Source organism: Lissotriton helveticus, chromosome 12 (genome assembly GCF_964261635.1).
Source record: "Lissotriton helveticus chromosome 12, aLisHel1.1, whole genome shotgun sequence".
NCBI classification, from domain to species: domain Eukaryota; kingdom Metazoa; phylum Chordata; class Amphibia; order Caudata; family Salamandridae; genus Lissotriton; species Lissotriton helveticus.
In genome coordinates this window covers 843,308,868-843,331,737 of record NC_136073.1, presented here as the reverse complement: position 1 = coordinate 843,331,737, position 22,870 = coordinate 843,308,868, and the positions used below count along the sequence as shown (strand labels likewise).

The 22,870-nt window shown below is 47.9% G+C and overlaps 1 protein-coding gene across 1 annotated transcript in view; it reads right to left on the bottom strand.

Annotated features, from left to right (window-relative positions):
* The window catches only part of LOC144798879 (phospholipid-transporting ATPase IK-like), a 441,858-nt gene that overhangs the window by 192,302 nt on the left and 226,686 nt on the right, over nt 1-22,870 (bottom strand). The window contains exons 10-12 of the mRNA XM_078669971.1: nt 11,548-11,706; nt 4,143-4,231; nt 3,147-3,340 (exon numbers count right to left, since the gene is read on the bottom strand). Of these exons, the coding sequence (XP_078526097.1) occupies nt 3,147-3,340; nt 4,143-4,231; nt 11,548-11,706 (442 nt within the window). The remainder of the gene's footprint in view (nt 1-3,146; nt 3,341-4,142; nt 4,232-11,547; nt 11,707-22,870) is intronic.

Here is a 22,870-nt window from a genome sequence, read left to right as displayed (position 1 = left end):
ACGACCTCGTGGACGACCTCCGTTTCTTCCTCTATAAGATTTATACAGCGTATTTTGTTGCTGCTGCTGTTGCTGCTGACAAGGCTGCCCTTGCGAACGAAAGGATGACTTCCCGAATACTCTGTATTTACGAAAGGATCCTCTGGACTGGGTCTGCAAGCCAAGTGATCTTGCCGTGGCCTTACTATCTTTGAATCTTTCAAGTGCGGCATCAGCCTTCTTACCAAGCAGACCCGTACCATCAAATGGTAAGTCCAACAAAGTAGCCTGCACATCTTGAGAAAAGTCTGAAGACTTCAACCAAGCTCCCCTTCTCGTTGCCACTGCAGAGCCCAAAATTCTAGCCACAGAGTCCGCTGTATCCAGGCCACTTTGAATGACCTTTCGCGCAGCGGCTTGGGTATCATCCAAAACCTCCTGAAAGTTCTTCCTGTCATCATCAGACAGTTTTGGCAGCAACTGTTTAGAGGAATCCATCAAGGCATGGATATACCTTCCCATCAAGCAAGTTGCATTTGATGACTTCAGTGCCATGCTCGCTGATGAGAACACCTTCTTAGCGGACTGGTCAATCCTTTTTGACTCCTTGTCAGCTGGAACCTGTGGGAAAGCTCCTGAAAACTTCTTTGAGCAAGCCGCCTGAACCACAAGGCTCTCAGGTGAAGGGTGAGGTGACAAAAATTCTGGATCCTCCGGTGCCACTCTATATCTCCGTGCCACAGTCCTAGAGACTGCAGGTGCAGACAAAGGTTTTTTCCAAACCTCCAACACCGGCTCCAGAATTGCCTCATTAAATGGTAACAAAGGCTCAGTCACAGAGGATGGAGAATGCAACACTTCAGTCAATAGATTGGACTTAAATTACCTTGTTATTTAAAGACCAGCTCCTGGGAAGCTATGCAAGCACAGAAGAGCATAACTCTCTCCATCACGAACAACATCAAAACACATCTCACGAGGTCACGCCCCAAAACCTAACCCTTCCTACTAAGCGCAACCAATGGAATAGCATGCCCACATCCGTCAAACACTTCGGCACCTCACATAGGGAAGTAAGCTCCATATAAAGGTAAGCACAACACAACACAAAAACAATACATTTGGAGGAGGAAAAGCTAGAAGGAGAAAGCGAGGGGAGGTTAAGATTCAGAGAAAAGCAGATGAAGCTTACGAGGATAACGAGGTACAAATTCACAGGGCGAGGAGACTGAGTGGGGGACACTGCATAAGTGAAAGCTGTGAAGTGCTACCGAAGGAAGGACAGCGTGAGACAGCTGGAGTAAGAAAGAGTGGGAATTCGCTACTATGAGGAAGAGGAGTCTTAAGTGTGAGCCGTTCAGCTAGAAGGTAGACGAGCCATAATAGAAAGGAAGAGGAGGCGAGAATATGAGAGAGTTTAAGGTCGCTGAATGCTGCAGTGTGGCTCCCATAAGAGAGAGCTGAATACCTATTTTTTTTCTTCAGAGTTTTATATGGCGCACTTGACCCGAATCGGGTATCAGAGCGTTTTACATAGCACCAGTTGCATTACATGAGGACACATTCATTTTTGTTAGGGGGACGGGGAGATTAAGTGGTTTGCCAAGAATCACAGGATGTTCAGCGTCATTGCTGAGACTCGAACCCGGTTCCCCAGATTCCAGGTGGACCGCCGTAGCTGTTAGGCCAACTCCTCTCCCCAATACCTATAGGTGAAGGAGGCTGCAGTAGGAATGAGGTTTAACTGCGAGGGAGGGGAACCACTGAGAGGAAGGTAAACAAGAAAAGTAAATAGCCAAATGAAGAAAAGCATTTTAACGACACAGCATGGGCAAAGAGAGTAGTTCACGCCCTTTTGGCTCCGGTGAAGCAAACCTATTAATTTTACAAATGTTTTTTGGCAATGCCGTTCAGCACTAGTAAAAACAAAAAAAAAAGGTTACCAATACTGAACGCAGTATCAGCAAAAAACTGAAGAATGACACTATGCCATGTCGTCCGCAGCATTGCCATTTTTTGCAGATGCCATCACACATGACTGGCGTATATTTTAATTTTTGGTTTTATTTATCATTCTAAGATAGCTTAGACTCTTTTAACGTACCTTGCAAAGGTACGTTAAAAAAACATGTTGAGTGCACCAAAGGACTTTTTTTATTTAAAAGATCAGCTGTTATTTTATATTATGTTATGTTATATTAATTTGTATAGTGCACTAATCAAATGAGGGGGTATCCAGGCGCTTGGGCAGCTGTGTAGGTGAGTGGTCCTTAAGGTGCATATACGAACAGCCAGGTCTTTAGCTTCTTGCGTGACTCAAGAAGTGAGGGGGTGGCACTGGTGTGCTGAGGGAGGTCGTTCAATGTCTTGGGGGCGATGCAGCTCAGCAGCAGCTTGCTGCTGAAAGGACCTCCCAAGAGTTGTTTTAAAAAAATGAGATGGCAAGGTGGGGGCAATGGTGAAGCAATGATGGAGCAGGCAGGGGAGTGAGTAGTGAAGGAGGGTTTTTAAAAACAAGATGGCGAGCCAGTGAGCAATGGAGGAGCAGGAGGGTGGGGTGAAATGAGCCATGAGAGGGAATGGAAATACAAGAAGGTGAGGGCAGAGTAAAACTAGAGCTGAGGTGGGACTGCAAGTAAAAAACAAACAGTGTGAAACTGCAAGGGGGAGGGCAATGGAAGTAATAGACCAGCTTTTCTTTCAGCACTTTAAATGAGTGGTGGGAGGCTAAGCACATGGCGCAAGGAGAAGGAGCACCTAAGGGCGCGAGCTGAAAACACGTACTTGTATGGAATGGTGAAAGAAGAAAAAAAGTACTCCCTGAATGTAAACAGTAGAAGGGCACATGCCATTCACTCCAAAGGATGGTAAGAGAGACATGCATGAGAGAACGGACAAACACAAGAAGAGGAAGGAGAACCACAGACTAGGAAGATGGCACATTACATTGACAAAAAAGTCAAGTAATGAGAAGCAATTGGCTGACCCACAGCCCACTGACAGTATTGGTGTTATCCACAACAGGCAAGATATAAAACAAATATCTGATCAAAGGCAGGTATGTGAGAGCAGGATAAAGGGGCTTCTCACAGTGTGAGCACAAAGAATTCAGTGCGAGTCTTGGCCAGTAGAGCCGCTCTGGAGACCCTGTCCTTGAGTAGACTTACGTTATGAACATGGACATGGGGACGATGGTGCTCAGCAGGATGGTGTAACCCCAGAAGATCAGGAATGCGTCGTAGGCTGGTGTAATGTCTGCGCCCAGCGCGGGAATGTAACTGTGCTTCTCTTGAAACCATTTTGACCAGAAACCAGCAGCGATGGCTAGGCAAATATTTGTTAAGACCAGCACAATGAAGATCTGAGGGGAAGAGAAGTTTAAGAGAGGTCATGAAGGCTGTAAAAACACACTATAAAACTCTCAGCGGTTTGCTGGGTCAGTGTTAGTGGAGTGTGGAATAGAAACCCAGCCAGTTGTGTGAACCGGACATCTCTGCAGCGAAGTGAAGTTACAGTGTTTGTCATGCAAAAGACATTTTCCTCCTGATATTTTTCCTCAAAAGCTTTTTTATAGGCGAGCTCTGAGCAAAAAGTCGGTTTCGTGTTATGTTTTTTTTCCCTTTCAGATGAAATATTACAAAATACTTTCAACCTTTTGTAGCAGTAATGTTGTCAACGTTGGTAACTTCAAGTTTTTAAAAAAAAGGTTTATCAAAACACTTCAAGGAGCTGGCAGAGAAGTCCAACAACTGCACATGTTTTTGTGTGATCCGTGGATCGACTGAATAGTTTACAACAGTTAAACGTTAGATACCATAATGATAGCAAATAAGCTTAGTTCAGTGCTCCACCAATGTGCATGGTTGTGGAAATGCACAGTCGAGCCACTTTCCTATTGGCAGAATCGTCGTTTTCGCAATACTAGACATGCTGAGCCATTACGTACAGAAAGGATTCCTACTAGCATTGTTTAACAAGTGAGAGCTTAGTTGTCTTCATTTTTACAACTATTTTCTACATTCTGGGTAAAATACGTTGATAATTACATTGTCTTAACTAATCGTTACCATGATACAGTGCTGCACAGATCATACCTCCCTGCTCTGAGTGTAGGACACAAGCTACATGAAGCCATGTTTAACATATAACCAACTCTTACTTACTAGGATGACAATTTGGTTGGTCAGGAGGTCGAGTTTGGTTTTCTTCACATTGATCTTGCCACAGTTTTTCATTATCTTTGAATCAATACCTGCAAGAGAGGTGGTTACCACGGTTACTTGCGAAGGCTAAGTGAGTGCAAATACCTTACGATGTGCAGACCACTGGATTCCATGGATTTTGTGAGACTCTACTCAGTATGGTAACTTTACTTGTGGAAAAATTGAAAGAGTCTTCTTGTATAAGTAATCGGGTCAGATCTTGAGAAGGCTGGACTGTGAGATCTCCAGAAAACACCAGTCCTTGCAAACATCTACAAGCTTGCAAGATTGCAATGACTGTAAGCAAAGGGTAGCAGGCATTCTCGGAAAGCAGTCATTTAACTACTAAAATGTGCAAGCAATTTAGCCAATAGTCCTGCCTAAATATACTTCAGAAGCTTTAGAACCTATTGCAGTGCTTAGCATTCCACACCTGGCCACTTACAGCTCCGGGTGAATACCATGGTCTAGGTGCCAGTGGCAGCCAGAACGTCAGCCAAAAACCTATTGCTTTTTTCTACAAAGTATAAGGGGGCTACTGAAAGCTCAAGCCAGGCTCGAGCCGGATACCTGACTTAGGTTCAGCTCGAGGTGCTCTTCGACCCTTGAGCCCTAAACGAGCCAAGCTTTCCCACATTGCCACCCACGCTCTAACTTAGTGCACAAAGAAATGAAAACAAGCAGTTACCTTTGATGTAAAAAAGAAACAAGAAATAGATGTAGAGCTACTGGTTGAATTGTACAATGTGATAACATAAACCTTAGGATAAATCCTGGCTTTCTCCGCTTGACAAAATTGTGTGATCCTAGGCAAACATTTTATTTCAGCGGGCCTCCTTTTCTTTATTATCACATACGCAGCACTTTCGAATGTGTGATTTCATGACGTGCGCTGTACAAAAACCTTTTCTGTTTGATTTAATAGACTCTAAAGTTGCTTTTTGGAGATTACGACCTTAGGCCACATAAAGGTACACAGGACAGCTGTTTTGCCTCTTAGTTCACATTTGGCTTAGTCGTAGGAGTGTGGGTGGGGTCATTATTATTATCACTTTTAATAAATGCCAATCAATGTGTTGATATAATCTGATGTACTAAAGTGCAAGATTTCCACACGTTAACGAGATACACTTTTTTTTAAATGATAAAGGCTTTGTTCTATGTTTACATGCTATCTGCTGCTTGATTTACCTGCTGAATATTTCCAAGGCTCGGCATCTGCACAGGCTCATAGCCAAGCGAGACCCTCTGCTCCTCTCTCTCTGGGAATCTGCTACCTTACCCACCTTTAGCCATAGAGAAGAGGGTTAGCCCTGTAGTTGTACTAAGTCTTATGAATGCTTGTTTAGTCGTTCATTCCTTCTTCTGTTCCACATGTTTCTTCCCAAACCTAACTCCTCGTGCCCAGAAATGAGCCAGTGAGTGCAATGGAAGCCGGAGGAGTCTGATCGCACTGACAGTCCAGGTCGCTCTTACAACCATCAACTGGAAGAGTCTGATGCACACAGTAAGAATGACTTAAGGGACTAAAGGATGGTGGGGAGTATTGTATTGTAATTGCATTTATATATTGCTTACTACCCTTGACGATGCATCGAAGCACTCTTTTGGCAAGTAGCACGCTACTCCGGAACCCATAAAGGATTAGTGGTGAATTAGTATAATGAAAATATGATAGTAATTTGAGTAGTGGATATGTTAGTCAGTTATTTGGATTGAGAAGGATAGTGGAGGGATAGAAGAGGGCAAAAAGGTTTGCATTTATGTAGCGCTTGCTACCACTGATGGGGTGTGTAAGCGCTTTTTCGGTAAGTAGCACGCTACTTCGGAGCCCATAAAGGATTAGTGCAGAATTAGTATAGTGAAATATGAAAATAATTTGAGTGGTGGATATGTTAGTTAGTTATTTGGATTGAGAAGGATAGTGAAGGGGAAGAAGAGGTAAAAAGGTTTGCATTTATATAGCGCTTGCCAGTCGCGGCCAGCATTAATCGCGGGTGGGGGGAGGGCGGGGTGTTGTGAAGGGAGTGTTGTGCGGGGAGGTGGCTAGGGGTAAATTTAATAATACATTGAAAAGCGTACCTGTCGGCTGTCCGGGTCCCTCGTTTTCTTGGCACCTGATCCTGATCTCCTGCCTCCAACAGAAACAGGAAGTAGGCAGCCTGCCTCTCCTCCCCTAAGCCAATCACAATGCTGCAATTGCAGCTTTGTGATTGGTGGGGACACCGTCCAGCCAGGGGCTTACGGGGATGCCAGTTTCTCCATGTTGGCTGTATTGCTGCCTGCAGAGAGAAAGGGCAGAGTGCACAAGACTGGATTGGGTGGCCCCTGAGGACCGACCAAACAGTCATTGCGCCCTCAGGAGTGGGCACAACTCTTCCTCACCTTCCCAGCCCTGCTCACAGAGCAGCCCTGCCCACCTGTCCGCAACCAAACCCTTCTGCTTTCTTTCAAAAAATGCATTGTGATGGCATGAGTTGTAAAATCATGCGTTGTAATGGATGTTGCGAATGAAAACCCGTGTTTTAAAGGCATGGGTTGTAAACGTTTGCGTTGTAATGTGTCCCCTTAGATGGCGTGTCCCCTGAAGGAAGCCAGAATATCAAGACATATAAATATCCATGACAAAATATTGAACCCAAAATATCAAAAGTACAAATTTCACATACACCTACCTTGACAATAGATATATATCTAGTGGTGTAGCAAGAGTGAATGGGGGGCAGTCCACACCAGGCGGCAAGTGTTTTGGGGGCAGCGGCTGGCGGGCCCTCCACTCTTACCTGTAGCTGTTACGGGGCGGCAGCCGCAGGAATAGCCAGCACCTCCCTTCCAGCACGGTCGCTCCCTCCACGCTCCCTGAACCCAGCTCCTGCTCGCCCTGGCTTGCTGGTGAGACCGAGACTGCAGATTATTTAAATAACCTCGCGCTGTTGTACATTTATTTAGCTTGACTAGCGCTGTGCATTAATTATCTATTTCGACTCGCGCTAGAATTAATTAATTATTTCAAGTCGCGCTAGGATTTAATTACTTATTTAGAGTAGCGCTGGGATTTATTTATTTAATTATTTTTACCGAACGCTGGAAACTGATCTGTGCCGTGGTGCTTCTGCTGCCCCTGCCATAGTCCCCCTCTGACCCTCCATCTTGTTTACTCGCTCCCTAGCCCGCCCCTCCTCCCTGCTACCGCCTCCCAGCTGCTGCCCCTCCCACCCACGAACAGAGGGCTCCCTACCTCCTCTGACGCACTGTGACTACCTGGCCCTGATCCAGCACGGTCGCTCCCTCCACGCTCCCTGAACCCAGCTCCTGCTCGCCCTGGCTTGCTGGTGAGACCGAGACTGCAGATTATTTAAATAACCTCGCGCTGTTGTACATTTATTTAGCTTGACTAGCGCTGTGCATTAATTATCTATTTCGACTCGCGCTAGAATTAATTAATTATTTCAAGTCGCGCTAGGATTTAATTACTTATTTAGAGTAGCGCTGGGATTTATTTATTTAATTATTTTTACCGAACGCTGGAAACTGATCTGTGCCGTGGTGCTTCTGCTGCCCCTGCCATAGTCCCCCTCTGACCCTCCATCTTGTTTACTCGCTCCCTAGCCCGCCCCTCCTCCCTGCTACCGCCTCCCAGCTGCTGACCCTCCCACGCTCCGCCCCCTCCACCATCCATTTATGGCCAATGCCCCCACGCGCAGCGTCCACGCGCTACGGACACGCCGAAGGTGCGCCAAAGGTAAGCCCGTCTACGCCCGTCCGCGCCTGGACCGCGCCCAGCGCCAGACCCCCTGCCCCTCGCGCTACCCAGTCCCCCCGCATTACCTACGATGCCGCCACCCTCCTAGCCCTTAACCCCGGTCGCGCCCCCAACTGCGTCCAAGCCGCTCCTGGACGCACCCATGGACCTTTCTCTTGCTACTCCTGCAAATTCATCAGCACCGACAACATCTCCGCTACGACCACAACACAGATTCCCGACCCCAACCACCTAGAATGCATCCTTCTCAACACCCGCTCGGTCCACAGGCACGCCATTGACCTTTGGAACCTACTAGACACCATCTCTCCTGACGTCGCCTTCCTAACGGAAACATGGATGAACGCTTCCTCCGCCCCTGACATCGCCATCGCTATCCCTGATGAATATAAGATCACACGCAAGGACCGCACCGACCATACAGGAGGAGGAATCGCTATCGTCCATAAGAAAACAATCCGCATCTCAACCAGCTCTGATGCCAACCTCGCCAACTCCGAACACCTTCACTTCCAGATCCACACCGACCCCAAGACCACACTCAGAGGCACCCTCCTCTACAGACCACCAGGACCACGCGCAAAATTCAGTGAAGACATCACGGACTTCATCACCCCACACGCGCTCCCCTCCAAAGACTACATCCTTCTGGGAGACCTCAACTTCCACCTTGAAAAGAACAACGACCGCAACACCGCCACCCTCTTGGACAACCTCGCCAACCTCGGACTTAATCAACTGGTCACTTCCCCCACCCACATCGCAGGTCACACTCTCGACCCCATCTTCACCTCCAGCAACCATGTCTCCTTCAGCCACACTACGGATCTCCTCTGGACTGACCACAGCTGCGTTCACTTCACCTACAACAAGCCGAAACCCATCATCCACCTCCAACCAACTCTACAAAGAAACTGGAACAAAATCACCACAGAGCAGATCTCCACATCGCTCCTTCAAACCTCCCCAGCCCTCTCTTCTAACGCCAACGAAGCCGCCTCCAACCTCACCCTTTGGTTATCCAACACCGCCGACACCTTAGCACCACTGAAAAAACGTCAACACAAACTTGGCATCAAGAAGGCCTCATGGTTCAACGACGACCTCAAGAAGTCCAAGAAACTGTGCCGCTCCCTTGAAAAGGCCTGGAAAAAAGACCCATCCACCAGCAACAAGGACGCCTTCAAAAGCGCCATCCGTACTCACCACCAACTGATCCGAAAAGCCAAGAAAACAGCATTCAAAGATCGACTTGACAACAACGCCCACAACAGCAAGGAACTTTTCAACATCGTCAAGGAATTTTCCAACCCCTCGGCCAACTCCAACGACATCACCCCCTCTCAAACCCTCTGCGATTCCCTAGCCTCTTTTTTCCACAACAAGATTGCTGACATCCACAACAGCTTTGACAACCAACCCGGAAGCCAACCCACCCTACCATCAGCTGACCATCTTCCCCCCGTTAATACCCTTAACGCCTGGAACCCAATCTCCACTGAGGAAACCATCCGCCTGATGAATTCCATCCACTCTGGATCCCCCACAGACCCATGCCCTCACCACATCTTCAACAAAGCAGACTCCATCATAGCTCCGCACCTCCGAGACGTCATCAACTGCTCCTTCAACTCCGCTACCTTCCCAGAAGACTGGAAACACGCTGAACTCACCGCCCTTCTGAAAAAACCAACAGCAGACCCCACCGAACTCAAAAACTACCGCCCCATCTCGCTTCTTCCATTCCCGGCCAAAGTCATCGAGAAAGCTGTCAACAACCAGCTCGCCGCCTTCCTTGAAGCCAACAAATCACTCGACCCCTCACAATCTGGCTTCCGAGCCAAACACAGCACTGAGACCGCCCTCATCGCAGCAACAGACGACATTCGAACTCTGCTGGACAATGGAGACACAGTCGCCCTCATCCTCCTCGACCTCTCTGCAGCCTTCGACACAGTCTGCCACAGCACCCTATTACAACGCCTCAGAAACATCGGAATCCAAGGAAAGGCACTGGAATGGATCACCTCGTTCCTCACCGGAAGAACCCAGAGAGTCCGCCTCCAACCATTCAAGTCCGAGGCCTCTGAAATCATCTGCGGCGTACCACAAGGATCCTCACTCAGTCCCACCCTCTTCAACGTATACATGAGCCCCCTCGCGGCCATAGCCCGCCAACACAACCTCAACATCATCTCTTACGCGGATGACACTCAACTGATCCTATCTCTCACCAAGGACCCCAGCACCGCCAAAACTAACCTACACGAAGGAATGAAAGAAGTCGCCGAATGGATGAAACAAAGCCGTCTGAAACTGAACTCAGACAAAACAGAAGTCCTCATCTTAGGTAAATCCCCCTCTGCATGGGACGACTCCTGGTGGCCGGAAGCCCTCGGAAATGCACCCATCCCGACAGACCACGCACGGAACCTTGGCGTCATCCTGGATTCTTCACTCTCAATGAACAGACAAGTCAGCGCCGTATCCTCTTCCTGCTTTAACATTCTTCGCATGCTCAGAAAAACATTTCGCTGGATCCCCTCCGAAACAAGGAAAACAGTCACCCACGCTCTAGTCACGAGCCGACTGGACTACGGAAACACCCTCTACGCAGGCACCACCGCTAAACTCCAGAAGAAACTACAACGAATCCAAAACGCCTCAGCCAGGCTCATATTAGACATCCCACGCAACGAACACATCTCTGGTCACCTTAAAGACCTCCACTGGCTACCCGTCAATAAGAGGATTACTTTCCGACTGCTTACCCACGCACACAAATCACTCTACGACATCGGACCAGATTGCCTCAACTCTCGACTGTCCTTCTACACCCCCTCCCGCCAACTTCGCTCTTCCAGCCAAGCCTTCGCCACTGTACCTCGCATCAACAAGACCACCATGGGAGGCAGATCCTTCTCATACCTGGCTGCCAAAACATGGAACTCACTCCCCGCTTACCTTCGCCTCACCCAGAATCACCTAGCGTTCAGAAAGCAGCTTAAAACGTGGATATTTGACAAATAATCCTCCTCCCCTTCCTAAGCGCCTTGAAACCCTCTGGGTATGTAGTGCGCTATATAAATGTTTTGACTTGACTTGACTTGACTCCCTTCCCCTTAGATGTGGCCGCCACAGGCAGCAAACGCAGGGGCCTAGCTTCCCTCTATATATATCTGCAAGGTACATAGATGTGAAGTTAGGAATAGTCATTCTATACTTCCGTATATGCACTTAGACTGTTCGATATTCTGTCCACAATAACCTTGTATCTCGAAATTCTTAGGTTCAATATCCAGTAGCACAGTCCGTTAGTGCCCCTTTCTGTATCAGGCCCTAAAATTCATCACTTGATGACATATGGACGGAAAAACGAATAGACTGTATTGTACACATCTAGTTGCAGCTTAAAGCCAAGCACATCCATTGAGAAACACATCATCTCGGTGCTGGATTGCGCACTACTTAGACGGACTGACCAAGCCTCTAGCTCTTCAAGAACTGCCACCACCTGTGTGCCAGGAGGGTGTGTTTGTGAACATCTTCCTCATGGAGAAAGCCATTTCCCAACCTAGAGCCCATACGGTCAGTTGACTGTACCTGCATAAATGACCAGCCCGTAGCAGGTCTCGGTGTTCCGGATCTTGCAGCCCCGCAGCAGCATCTTCTCGTTATCCACGGGGTATTTATCGCCCCTCCACTCCAGGGTGCCAACAAACGTGTGCATCTTGCTGTTGGGTTCCTCGCAGATCACACTGCCTGCAGCACAGACGACAGATAATGAGGACAGCACTCATTACACAGCAGCAGCATAAACTACAATCTCAAGTGACGTTAGACTTTTCCCTGGAGTCCGACAGGTAACAATCCTAACATTGCTGTTGTGCTTTGATGAGGTCCCTGTGTGTAAACATAGCACTTCCTGTTCACAAGGTTGTTACAGTCTAGCCCAGTCACACTACGCTCTATGCTGCTGCTAAGGGTGGATCCATACTGCAAACGCGCTATGATCAGCCCCTCTGGGAAACTTTACCAAAAAAGTGCATTAACTACTTTTGTTGCCTACATTTTATGTTCTGTAAGTAAATACGTGGCGCAGGGCCGGGAGCACTAGGCGGCAGTGGGCTTGTGTCTGCATGTCTGAGTAAAATTGAAGATAGCAGCTGTTAAGGTTTTTAGCAAAGTACTATAACTTTCAAGCAGTATTTACAAAGCTTAAAACCACAGTTGCTACATTTAGCAAAGGCTAAAGACTCACCTATTTTTTTAGGGCGAGCGACCTATCTCAATGCGCATGTGCATTGAGCGGGAGCGAGATATATAGGGGCTTATCGAGAGTTTACCTAACTGGCGATTCCACTGGCGATTTGATGCTGTGCCCGTGCGCTCTTAGGTCAATGCGCAAGCGCATTGACCTAAAATGCGCGTGCACATCATCAAATCGCCAGTCAATCACCAGCAGCACTCCTCCCACACCTTTGAAGTGAAGCTTAGCTTCACTTCAAAGACCCCTGCTGCTTCACACCCTCATGCCGCTCTCCCCGCTCCGCCCCTCCCCTGCTCGCCGTGTCGCATTTCTCCTCCCCCCTCCCCACAGCAATGCCCTCCGCCGGCCGTACTTTCACTTTGACGGCCGCAGGCCGTCTCTATGTTTCTCCTTGTTTTAATGGCTGGCCTTTTGTTGTTGTTTGTTTAACTATAATATACAAAGAATGTCTTCCAGCAAGCTCTCCTCATCCATTGGTGTGTTCCTATTTATGCCCAATAGCATATAGCACGGGACAGTGGCAACAGCTAACTTCAGTCAATAGCTCCCCCCGACTGAGTGACTTTATTTTGCCCCTGCACAATCTGTTTATTGGCCATAAATGTAGTTTCTTTCAGGTGAGTCTTCAGCACTGTTATGCAATTGGTCATGTCATGGCTCTACCAACCCGACAGCAGAGCCCTTGCAAAAAGACTAACACCACAACACTGTGTACAGGAAAGACAGCGGGTCAGCGCAAAGGCACTTTCGACTGTTGTTTACCATTAAGCACTATAGTGTAGTTTTGCACTTCCTTTCTCCCTCGGTAGCTTTAGGTGTGATGACAGCATTTCCTTATAAGATTACTGCTCTCTTGGGAATATATGAGGGCAGGAAGCCTTCTGAATTCGGCTGATCATTATCAGAGAGTGTTTTGGTGAAAATACAGGACTTTTCTTATGCGTGCTGCTACAAAAAGAGCTCAGCTCTCCTTAGCTACGGGAAAGCTGTTTGGCTTACTTCTGCTCGCTCAGCCAGCAATTGTGCCATGTGGTGTGTTTTTAGCTTTACTAGCTCATTGGTGTGTACTGGCTTGCCACTTTGCTGGAATAAAGTACCGGCCATACCGCTGAATACGACTTTCTTTTAATTAGTTCACCAGTTTGCTGCCAAGTGAATTTGAGAGTAATAGTGGCAATCATGTTTGAAACTGCATAACGTGAGCGAAATAAGCTTGCAAGCCGCAATCACCCCACATCCACCACATCCACCACCACATCCACCACCACATCCACCACCGCATCCAACACATCCACCACCACTTCCACCACCACCGCATCCACCACCGCATCCACCACATCCACCGCATCCACCACCACATCCACCATCACCTCCACATCCACCATGCCATCCACTGCCCCATCCACCACCACATCCACCACATGCACCACCACCGCATCCACCACCACATCCACCACCACATCCACCACCACATCCACCACACCCACCACCACCACATCCACCACCACATCCACCGCATCCACCACCACCACATCCACCACATCCACCACCGCATCCACCACCACCACCACATCCACCACCACCACCACATCCACCACCTCATCCACCACCGCATCCACCACCACCACATCCACCACACCCACCACCATCACTTCCACCACCACATCCACCACCACATCCACCACCACATCCACCACCACCACATCCACCACCTCCACCACACCACCACCACCACCACCACATCCACCACCACATCCACCACCATCACCACCACATCCACCACCACCACCACATCCACCACCACATCCACCACCACCATATCCCCAGATCCACCACCACCACATCCACCACCACATCCACCACCCCATCCACCACCACCACCGCATCCACCACCACCACTGCATCCACCATCACCGCATCCACCACCACCACATCCACCGCATCCACCACCACATCCACCACCACATCCACCACCACATCCACCACCACCACATCCACCACCACCACATCCACCATCACCGCCACATCCACCACCACATCCACCACCACCTCCACCATGACATCCACATCCACCACATCCACCACACCCACCACCACCACATCCACCACCACATCCACCGCATCCACCACCACCACCACATCCACCACCACATCCACCACCACTTCCACCACCACCGCATCCACCACCACCACCGCATCCACCACCACATCCACCACATCCACCATCACCTCCACATCCTCCCCCAGATCCACCACCACCACATCTATATGTGAGTGTGTGTGTGTGTGTGGCTGTGTGTGTGTGTAGGTGCAAATGCAATGTTCTTGGATTTTCGTCACAATAAAATACACTGAACATAATCTTCACAAAAGTTATTTACAAACGTTTAAGCTATTGCCATTATAAATTACAATACATTTTATTTAAGTATTAATTATTTACAAAATTAAAAGCCATTGTTATTTGCAACATCAATACATCTAAGTCACGTAAATACAACACACATTGCATTACAAAAGCTATAGGTGTCACATTTGCGAAAGTTAAAACTATTGACATTGTAACTGATAAAGCTATTACTTTTGCTATTTTCAAAACCAACACATAAATAAAAAAAGAGTCATTTACAATACCAATTGCTCAAACTTTCCTAATGCGAGACCTATTGCATTTCCAATGCTTGTTTAAATATCCTAATGCGAGACCTATTGCATTTCCAATGCTTGTTTAAATATCCAATTGTTTAAATCACATGGGATTGAAATCAGTTTTCACCGATACCTTATTAAATGACCCATCTCCTAGTTACACTAAAATTCGTACAGAAGCAGAAGTTTTGGATCTAGATAATTCGATCATGGCAGGAAAAATTGTGTCTCCTGAACTTTGAGGGGATTTCCAGAAACTACCCAGGAAATATACTCTCTGGGAGCTTAATATATAAATGTGACACATGTTAAATATTAAGGAATAATATGTCCTCAGAGTAAGAGGTTGCAAAAAGGTATACTTGTTCATCTAAATTTTCAAATTGATCTAATTGCGGATACAAAAATGAATTGGAATTTTTTAGGAAGCTGCTAGAGAAGTAATGCAAAGTTGTTTTCCACTATTCAGTAAAATCCAGTGGTGAAAGTAGATGTTTGATTGGTGCAATAGAAAATCAACTTAAAAAGTTATACTCTGTCCTGTCAGAGAGCCAACTGGATTAGCATGAGTTTGCAATATATCCTCTTCAGGGCCAATGGAAATACCGCTTAAACCAGGAGAGCTGGAGATGAGTCAACTGTGCCCACTTGGCATGGATTAGTCTTCTCGGGGTGAGGGTGTGGTGTACAGGAACAGATGGCAGCACACTGTTGCCTTAACAATTCTTCCTTCTGAACTGAAGATCCTAAATGGGGCGAGTGCCCAGTCTCAGAAACTGAAGCCATTTATTCCCAGAGCGACCCAGTTTTTCTCACTGGACTCCCAGCAGGATGGGAAAGTAGTTTCAAGACATGAAGATGTAAGGTGACTTCATCACCATAGGGGGGTTTCTGAAAGGGCATTCCAAAATCTTACAGAGCGAGAAAGGCTGGAGCCATCTTGAATAGGGAACTATGGGATGATTGGCAGCAAGCAGGAGTATAACGCTGGCCCCTGTAACCCCTGCAACACAGGGGTGACCCAAACCTCCTGGGGGACCCGACACTTCAAACTGTTGAGTAACATTAGCCCCAGCAGTTCCCACAGTGCAGGTGGGCCAATCTCTAGGGGTCCCACTCTGGCATAGTGCATAGTTGGCGGCCCTGGTCTGAGAGCTCCTGACTGGGTCCAGAGCGTGTGAGGCACCCTCTATGTACTTTGCAGGGGAGCCCCCTTAAGTTTCCTAATGCAACAGACTTCAAAGTGGCCCCCAATGCAACTGAAGGCCAATGAACATTGCTACATCTTAGGGGACTCAAGGGTACCACATCAAATTCTGCCTTGAGCCTCCGCAGTCTTTGCCCCTGTTGCAGAGAGAACAGGAGTGGAGCAGTAGGACTTTACCAGTCTGTGTAATTTCTTTTTTGCATAATTCTGTGATATTTTTTTTGCATAATTCTGTGATATTTTGGGAGAATTACGTGAAATGACATGTAATTACACAAAATGCAAATAGGGCATTCAGTACTATAATTTAGCATATATTTTAGCAAAAAATGTATACTCATCCATTTTGGATGCTAGGACGCATTTCATACTAGAGAAATCGCACCAAATACCAAGTATTGCGAATGACAGCCCTTCGCATTATGGTCATTCGGTGTTGTTCCCATTCTATAATTTATGCGACACAGTCATGCATTATTACATAATGAGGCTTAATAGTGGAATTTCGTGAATTTTGTGTAACAAGCATACTATGAAATTCCCCAAATTAGGCCAATTATGCTTAACTGTAATGTTACCCAGGCTTAGAAAACCTTATGCATCACCGCTAGGTGACCTTAGTATGAACGGAACAGGCCAGGGAAAGATGCTTAACCCCTTTTCCTTCGGGGCTAATTCCCCCGCTGTGCTGGGGGAGGGGGCGCGCGCAGCGCCGCGGTGCTCGTGAAGAGCTCAGCTCGTCACGCAGCACGGTGGCGCTGTGCTCATGACAAGCTCAGCTCGTCATGACCACGCCCGTTTCTTAGAATGCCCAGCACAGCAGGGGAATTATCCCTGCGTGAGCGAGGCGCAACGGTCATGACAAGCTCAGCTCATCATGAGCACAGCCGCCACTGTGCCTCAGGACGAGCTGAGCTTGTCATGAGCACCGATGTGGTTAAAAGTTACTTAAATAGGAAGTCAGGGCGTATTGCCCTCAACAATATATACCTTGTGGGACTGAGACCACCCCAGTGGACTCGACTGTCCAGATCCCATGCCCACCTTACCGCACTCCACGGTTAGTTTGTAGGCAAGAACAGCAAACAGCTGTAAGGAACACAACTTTCTACTTCAAACGTGTAACCTCACATTTTCTGGGCATACATAGATTTACTGCCTGCAATGCTGCACATGCCTTGCACTGTCTGCTCAGGAGTGAACTGGCCGTGACAGGCTGAGGCAACTTGGTGCGCAATCCACTCCTTATGTTAGCTTTGAGGGCAGAAAGAAAGGCACGGGCCTGACTAGCTTGGATGCCATTATTAACTCTTGCTCAACTTTGTAAAAGTAGTTATTACAGCTTGATTGTTAGGATAAATTAATGAGAGGCCCTGCCTGAGCAATTATCAAGGGTGCCTCTTGAAATGCGGGGCCCTGGGCCAGAGCTCGCTTTGCCCATGCTTTAAAACGTCTCTGAGTAGGAGCCTGGCCAGAAGACTTGGGGGTGTAGAAACAACTAGGAATATATTTCCCATCAGCAAGAACTGCGTGGAACTAACTCCTGTTTTTCAACATGTGGATGACCGAGAAATGGAGCTGGGGTTTCGCAATCAATGCGCAGGCAAGACTTCCAGGTTTGAACCTGCCAGGGCTAAAGACTGGATTCTATATTTGCTGAGCTGATTTAACGTTATGAAATTGTACCAAGAGTTTTATTTTTTTACAACAAAGACTTCTTAATAAAGATTTTTTATGATAAATGCATGTGTTTATGGTATGTCAATGCAATGTACACAGTGTCCCAACTCAGAAGCTCAAAAAGTAACTTTAGAACAGCTGAGGCCGACACAGGATAGCGCGGTTGGGCGGGGCAGGGGGCAGGGTGGGAGCCAGAGGGAAACCGACAAATGACGGAATAGGTATAATTAAATAAATAAATAATACCTATTCCGTCGTCTGTTGGCTTCCCCCAATGCAGCGCCCATCCCCGCCCCACCTCTTAACCACACTTACCTGTGCCATCCGCCGCTGATTGAGAGGGAGGCAGTTTCAGGCACCCATTCTGTATTTTGCTTTGCAGAAAAAGGTTTGCAGTGAATGAAAAGGACTCACAGAGTTGTGCCTGGCTAAAGCATTCAGCCTTGTCCCTCTGAAGAAATTCAAAAGTCAAAAAAGTGATCAACGGATCACGGAGCACTGAAGGAGGCTCACGCGACTTGCCTGTCACCGGAATAACCTGCAACGACTTGCTGGACCCGCTGCGCGGGTCCCGCGGCGCATAGAGACACCCTGTGGGGTGCAGAAGGGGAGCCCTATAACCAACAACACCTTTGGTCACCGGCAGGGCTGCGAGCAGCCTAGCAGGGACTCCATTGACCAGGAGTCCCTGCGTGTTACACCTGTGGGCGCTCTCCCTGCCGGCAACGCCCCCTGACAGCGGAGTAAAAACCCAGCGTTTCCCCTGTCAAAGCGGGAAACCTCAACGGATCACGGAGCACTGAAGGAGGCTCACGCGACTTGCCTGTCACCGGAATAACCTGCAACGACTTGCTGGACCCGCTGCGCGGGTCCCGCGGCGCATAGAGACACCCTGTGGGGCGCAGAAGGGGAGCCCTATAACCAACAACACCTTTGGTCACCGGCAGGGCTGGGAGCAGCCTAGCAGGGACTCCATTGACCAGGAGTCCCTGCGTGTTACACCTGTGGGCGCTCTCCCTGCCGGCAACGCCCCCTGACAGCGGAGTAAAAACCCAGCGTTTCCCCTGTCAAAGCGGGAAACCTCAACGGATCACGGAGCACTGAAGGAGGCTCACGCGACTTGCCTGTCACCGGAATAACCTGCAACGACTTGCTGGACCCGCTGCGCGGGTCCCGCGGCGCATAGAGACACCCTGTGGGGCGCAGAAGGGGAGCCCTATAACCAACAACACCTTTGGTCACCGGCAGGGCTGCGAGCAGCCTAGCAGGGACTCCATTGACCAGGAGTCCCTGCGTGTTACACCTGTGGGCGCTCTCCCTGCCGGCAACGCCCCCCTGCCCTGCCTTATTTCATAGGTGGAAATATCCGCTGCGCGGTAGCGCGCGGGAGCGAAGACCGGGCAAAGAGCGGGCCGTTTGAGGCCGTTTGAGTACGGCAGAGTCCGGTCCGGGCCCACCCCCCCTGGCCGTTTGGAAGTACCTAAGGTAGGCGGCGCGCCCTAGTATACAAACTTTTTGCCTCTTGGATTTGCAAGGACGGATTAAAAGTAACTGTGTGATCTTTCATTCCACTTACATCTTACAATGCCCTTAAGGTCAGGTAAAGAACGCACAGTCCAAATCCATACCTCCAAGGGAGTCATATCAGGCCCCCTTGACGCCTTCATCACACGGGCTACGGGGATATTGGAGAATGAAATTGCCATGGTCGAAAAAAGACTCTCGCTTGATCTTATCAGCGGAAAGCGCTCATCGCTGGGGGGATTAGCTACCATTACCAGCCCCGTAGCCCATGCTGCTTTCAACTGTGTCCAAACTTCCTCCACGGACGCTATTGTCCAATTAGAAAGCGGGGGGGCGAGTCCAACTGTTTCTACTTTGGAGGAAGATGGGTACAGTGCAGATGACTCACAAGTTAGCCAGGGTGATGATTTACAGATAAGCGGGGGGCTTGAACCTAGCCAGATATCAGGATACCTACCCCTTAATGTCTCTAATACTGTTGCAACCGTGGATTCCCCAAACACTAACACTGACTTCAATACCAAAAAGAGAAAACAAGATCCTAGACTGTCGGGGGGGAGAGAACGAAAGATCCCAAAAATAAAAGATGCCCCAGATAAAGGGAGTCAGGGCTCGGAGCATCCTGTTGACACACAAAACCCCTGTGCGTTTTCTAATATGTTGTGCCCTTCCCTTACTACATTGGGCTCTTCAAACACTTGCCCTATGTGCCTTAACAGTGACGAAATACTGTTAATAAAAATGGAGGCCATGTTCAAAACTTTATTACTACCGGTTTTGGAGCGGACAAGGCTAATGACCTCAAAAATTGACAGCATGGAAGCCATAATCAACTCAACCCATGCTATGCTACAAAAATTATCTGGTACTAGTCATACAGGAGTTAGCAAAATACAAACAGCCCCAAAAAACTTAGTTAGTAATAATTTGGCAACTAGCAACACAGCCCATGATAAAACATCAAGGCCAAATACCAATACGCTCACAGGGGGGGAGAAGCAAAAAGCCACATCCTCTAAACCACCTACGAGTACTTTAACACAGGTACCCAAGACAAAGGTTGTTGATAAACATAATTCTTGCGGGCATCAAAGTACTGGGCCACCGCTTCAAGTTAAAATAAACCCTGCCCCCCCCGTCCCCTGCCACATAGATATATAGTTGGCCAACGCAGTAATAATAACCATAAGGAAGGGAGACACAGAAGATTTACTACCCCTCGCGCTGATCTACCGGTTGAAGCAACCCAACACACAATAGTTTTGACAGGTGTTGCCCCACTAAAACCTGGCAGTAAGGAGTCGTATGGGGACCTCCGTAACAAAGTAATCTTCTGGCTAAATAAAAATCGACCTTTACCCCCCTCCTCTCCTACTGAAGACCCATCCAACCATATCCCACCTTTCGCCAGCCCCCAGCTATTAGATACCCCCTGGCATTAACCCCTCTTGACCGCCAACGCCCATTCCTCTTTAACCACTTTGGCCCTCTTTCTGACCTTGAGGCTATAGATTGACTTCACACAACACCTTGCGAGTCCTCCCCTGTTAAGGTAGCTGGTCATGAGCCAACAGGGGGTAGTATGGAGACCCCGCATCTAATTGATAATTTAGATGCAGTTGGGGGAGGTCTTGAGGCAAGGGTGATTAATCTACCTGCATCCAAAGATGATCTAGATGCTATGTTAAACGCTGATTCCATGGATAATCCTAAGCTCATGGAGAACAAGAAAGATTGGGGGCGCAAGCAGGTACCTATCTCAGTTTCATCTTTGCAACTTTCCCCTGTGGTTCCAATCTTTGACAATCTGAAAATCTTATCCTGGAATATCGCAGGAATTAAGGCCCGCATGTCCTCTGCAGATTGGCTGGAATTCGTGGACAAATATGACATTATTTTGCTCCAAGAAACCTGGGCAATTGAACCAGTCTTTAAGTTGGGCTATGCTAATTTCTTTAAACCTGCGATTAAAGGGGGTAAAGGGCGTGCCTCAGGTGGTTTATTGATTTGGGTGAAGCAGTCATTGGGCTTTTTTCCAACAGAGTTACATGTTCAGCACCCGGATCTCCTTTTAATTAAACTGAGTAAGGCCAATCAACGGGATCTGTACTTCTTCAACATATATGCCAGAGGTATGCCTGGTGGCCGTAGCCCGCCGCTGCTGAACGTTATCGACCACAAACTTGCTGAAATAGGTAGTGGGAATGTCACCATCTTAGCTGGAGACTTAAATTGCACCATAGAGCCATTGCTAGATATGGGGGACAGTTGGAGCTCGGCTGAGGATGCTGTTTGGGACATTCCTGATCTGAGGGCTGAAAAAATGGCTAAAGCAACTGAGGCAGCAGTGAACTGGATGGCCCTTTGCCTAAATAGGGGATTCCGAGCTTGTAATGGCCGCACAAGTTCGGATAAAGAAGCTAATTATACCTTTGATAATGGACTAAGGCGGAGCCGCATTGACTACGTTTTGTTAAAATTGGAATGTTGGCCCTCACTAGTGGACATGGTAGTAATACAGCGCCCGGAAAGTGACCATAATCCGCTGTTATTATCATTGAAATTGCCAGATATAAAGAGACTAGAGGAGCCTACTATTTCACAAACAGGGGATGTTTTGTTAACCAGTGATAGGAGGAGGTTGAAATGGTCCAGGATAATGGAGGATGAATCCTTATGGGACAATGTTAACACAATGGCCAAAGATGTGTACAATGACATGTTAAAAATTGATTTGCTGGGGGGAAGTCCGGACTGGGCAAACAATGTTATTAATCTTCACATTAGTTGCTTTGACCACCTAAAGTCCCTACTTTCCCTCCCTTGCCGAAGTGCTCCCATTAAAGCCAATTCCCTTCCCCAGAAATGGTATAACAAAAAATGTAGGGAGGCCCATTCTAATCTTATTAAAACTATTAAATCTCGTGACATGGTCGCAGTCAAAGCGGCTAGGCTTCATTATAGAAAAACCCAGTGGGAATCTAAACGGGAGTGGAGGATAGGTTTTGGTCAGATCTCTTGGACGCCTCCACCTCGAATAATCAGAAAAAGTTCTGGGATCTAGTTAAGTGGGGGAAGGATCCAGACTCGAGTACCCCGGCTAACCATGTACCCCTAGATGAGTGGGTAACATTCTATTCTGCCCAATTCAGAGCCGATAATTCCAAAACCTTAAAAACTCCGGGTATGACACCCCCGCCAAACACCCACGGGGAGAAACTCATTTTTTCAGTATCAGAGACCGAGCTGGCATTGGCCTTGACCCTGCGAGGGAAAGCTCCGGGCATGGATCTCATACCAGCGGACCTGTTCAAATCAAACCCAGCCTTGTGGCTCCCTTACATAACCATGATCGCTAACTCCTTAGCTAAAGGAGCTACAATCCCAAAATCATGGAAGGGAGCTGAGATAATTCCAATATTCAAAAAAGGTGACAGGTCCAAGCCAGGGAATTACCGTCTCATTGATTCCATACAAAAAATCATCGCACGTATGGTCTTGGGACGGGTCCAGGGCTGGATTGAATCTGAGGACATATTATCTCCTATGCAGGCGGGCTTTAGATCAGGCATAAGCACCATAGATCAGGTGTTTAG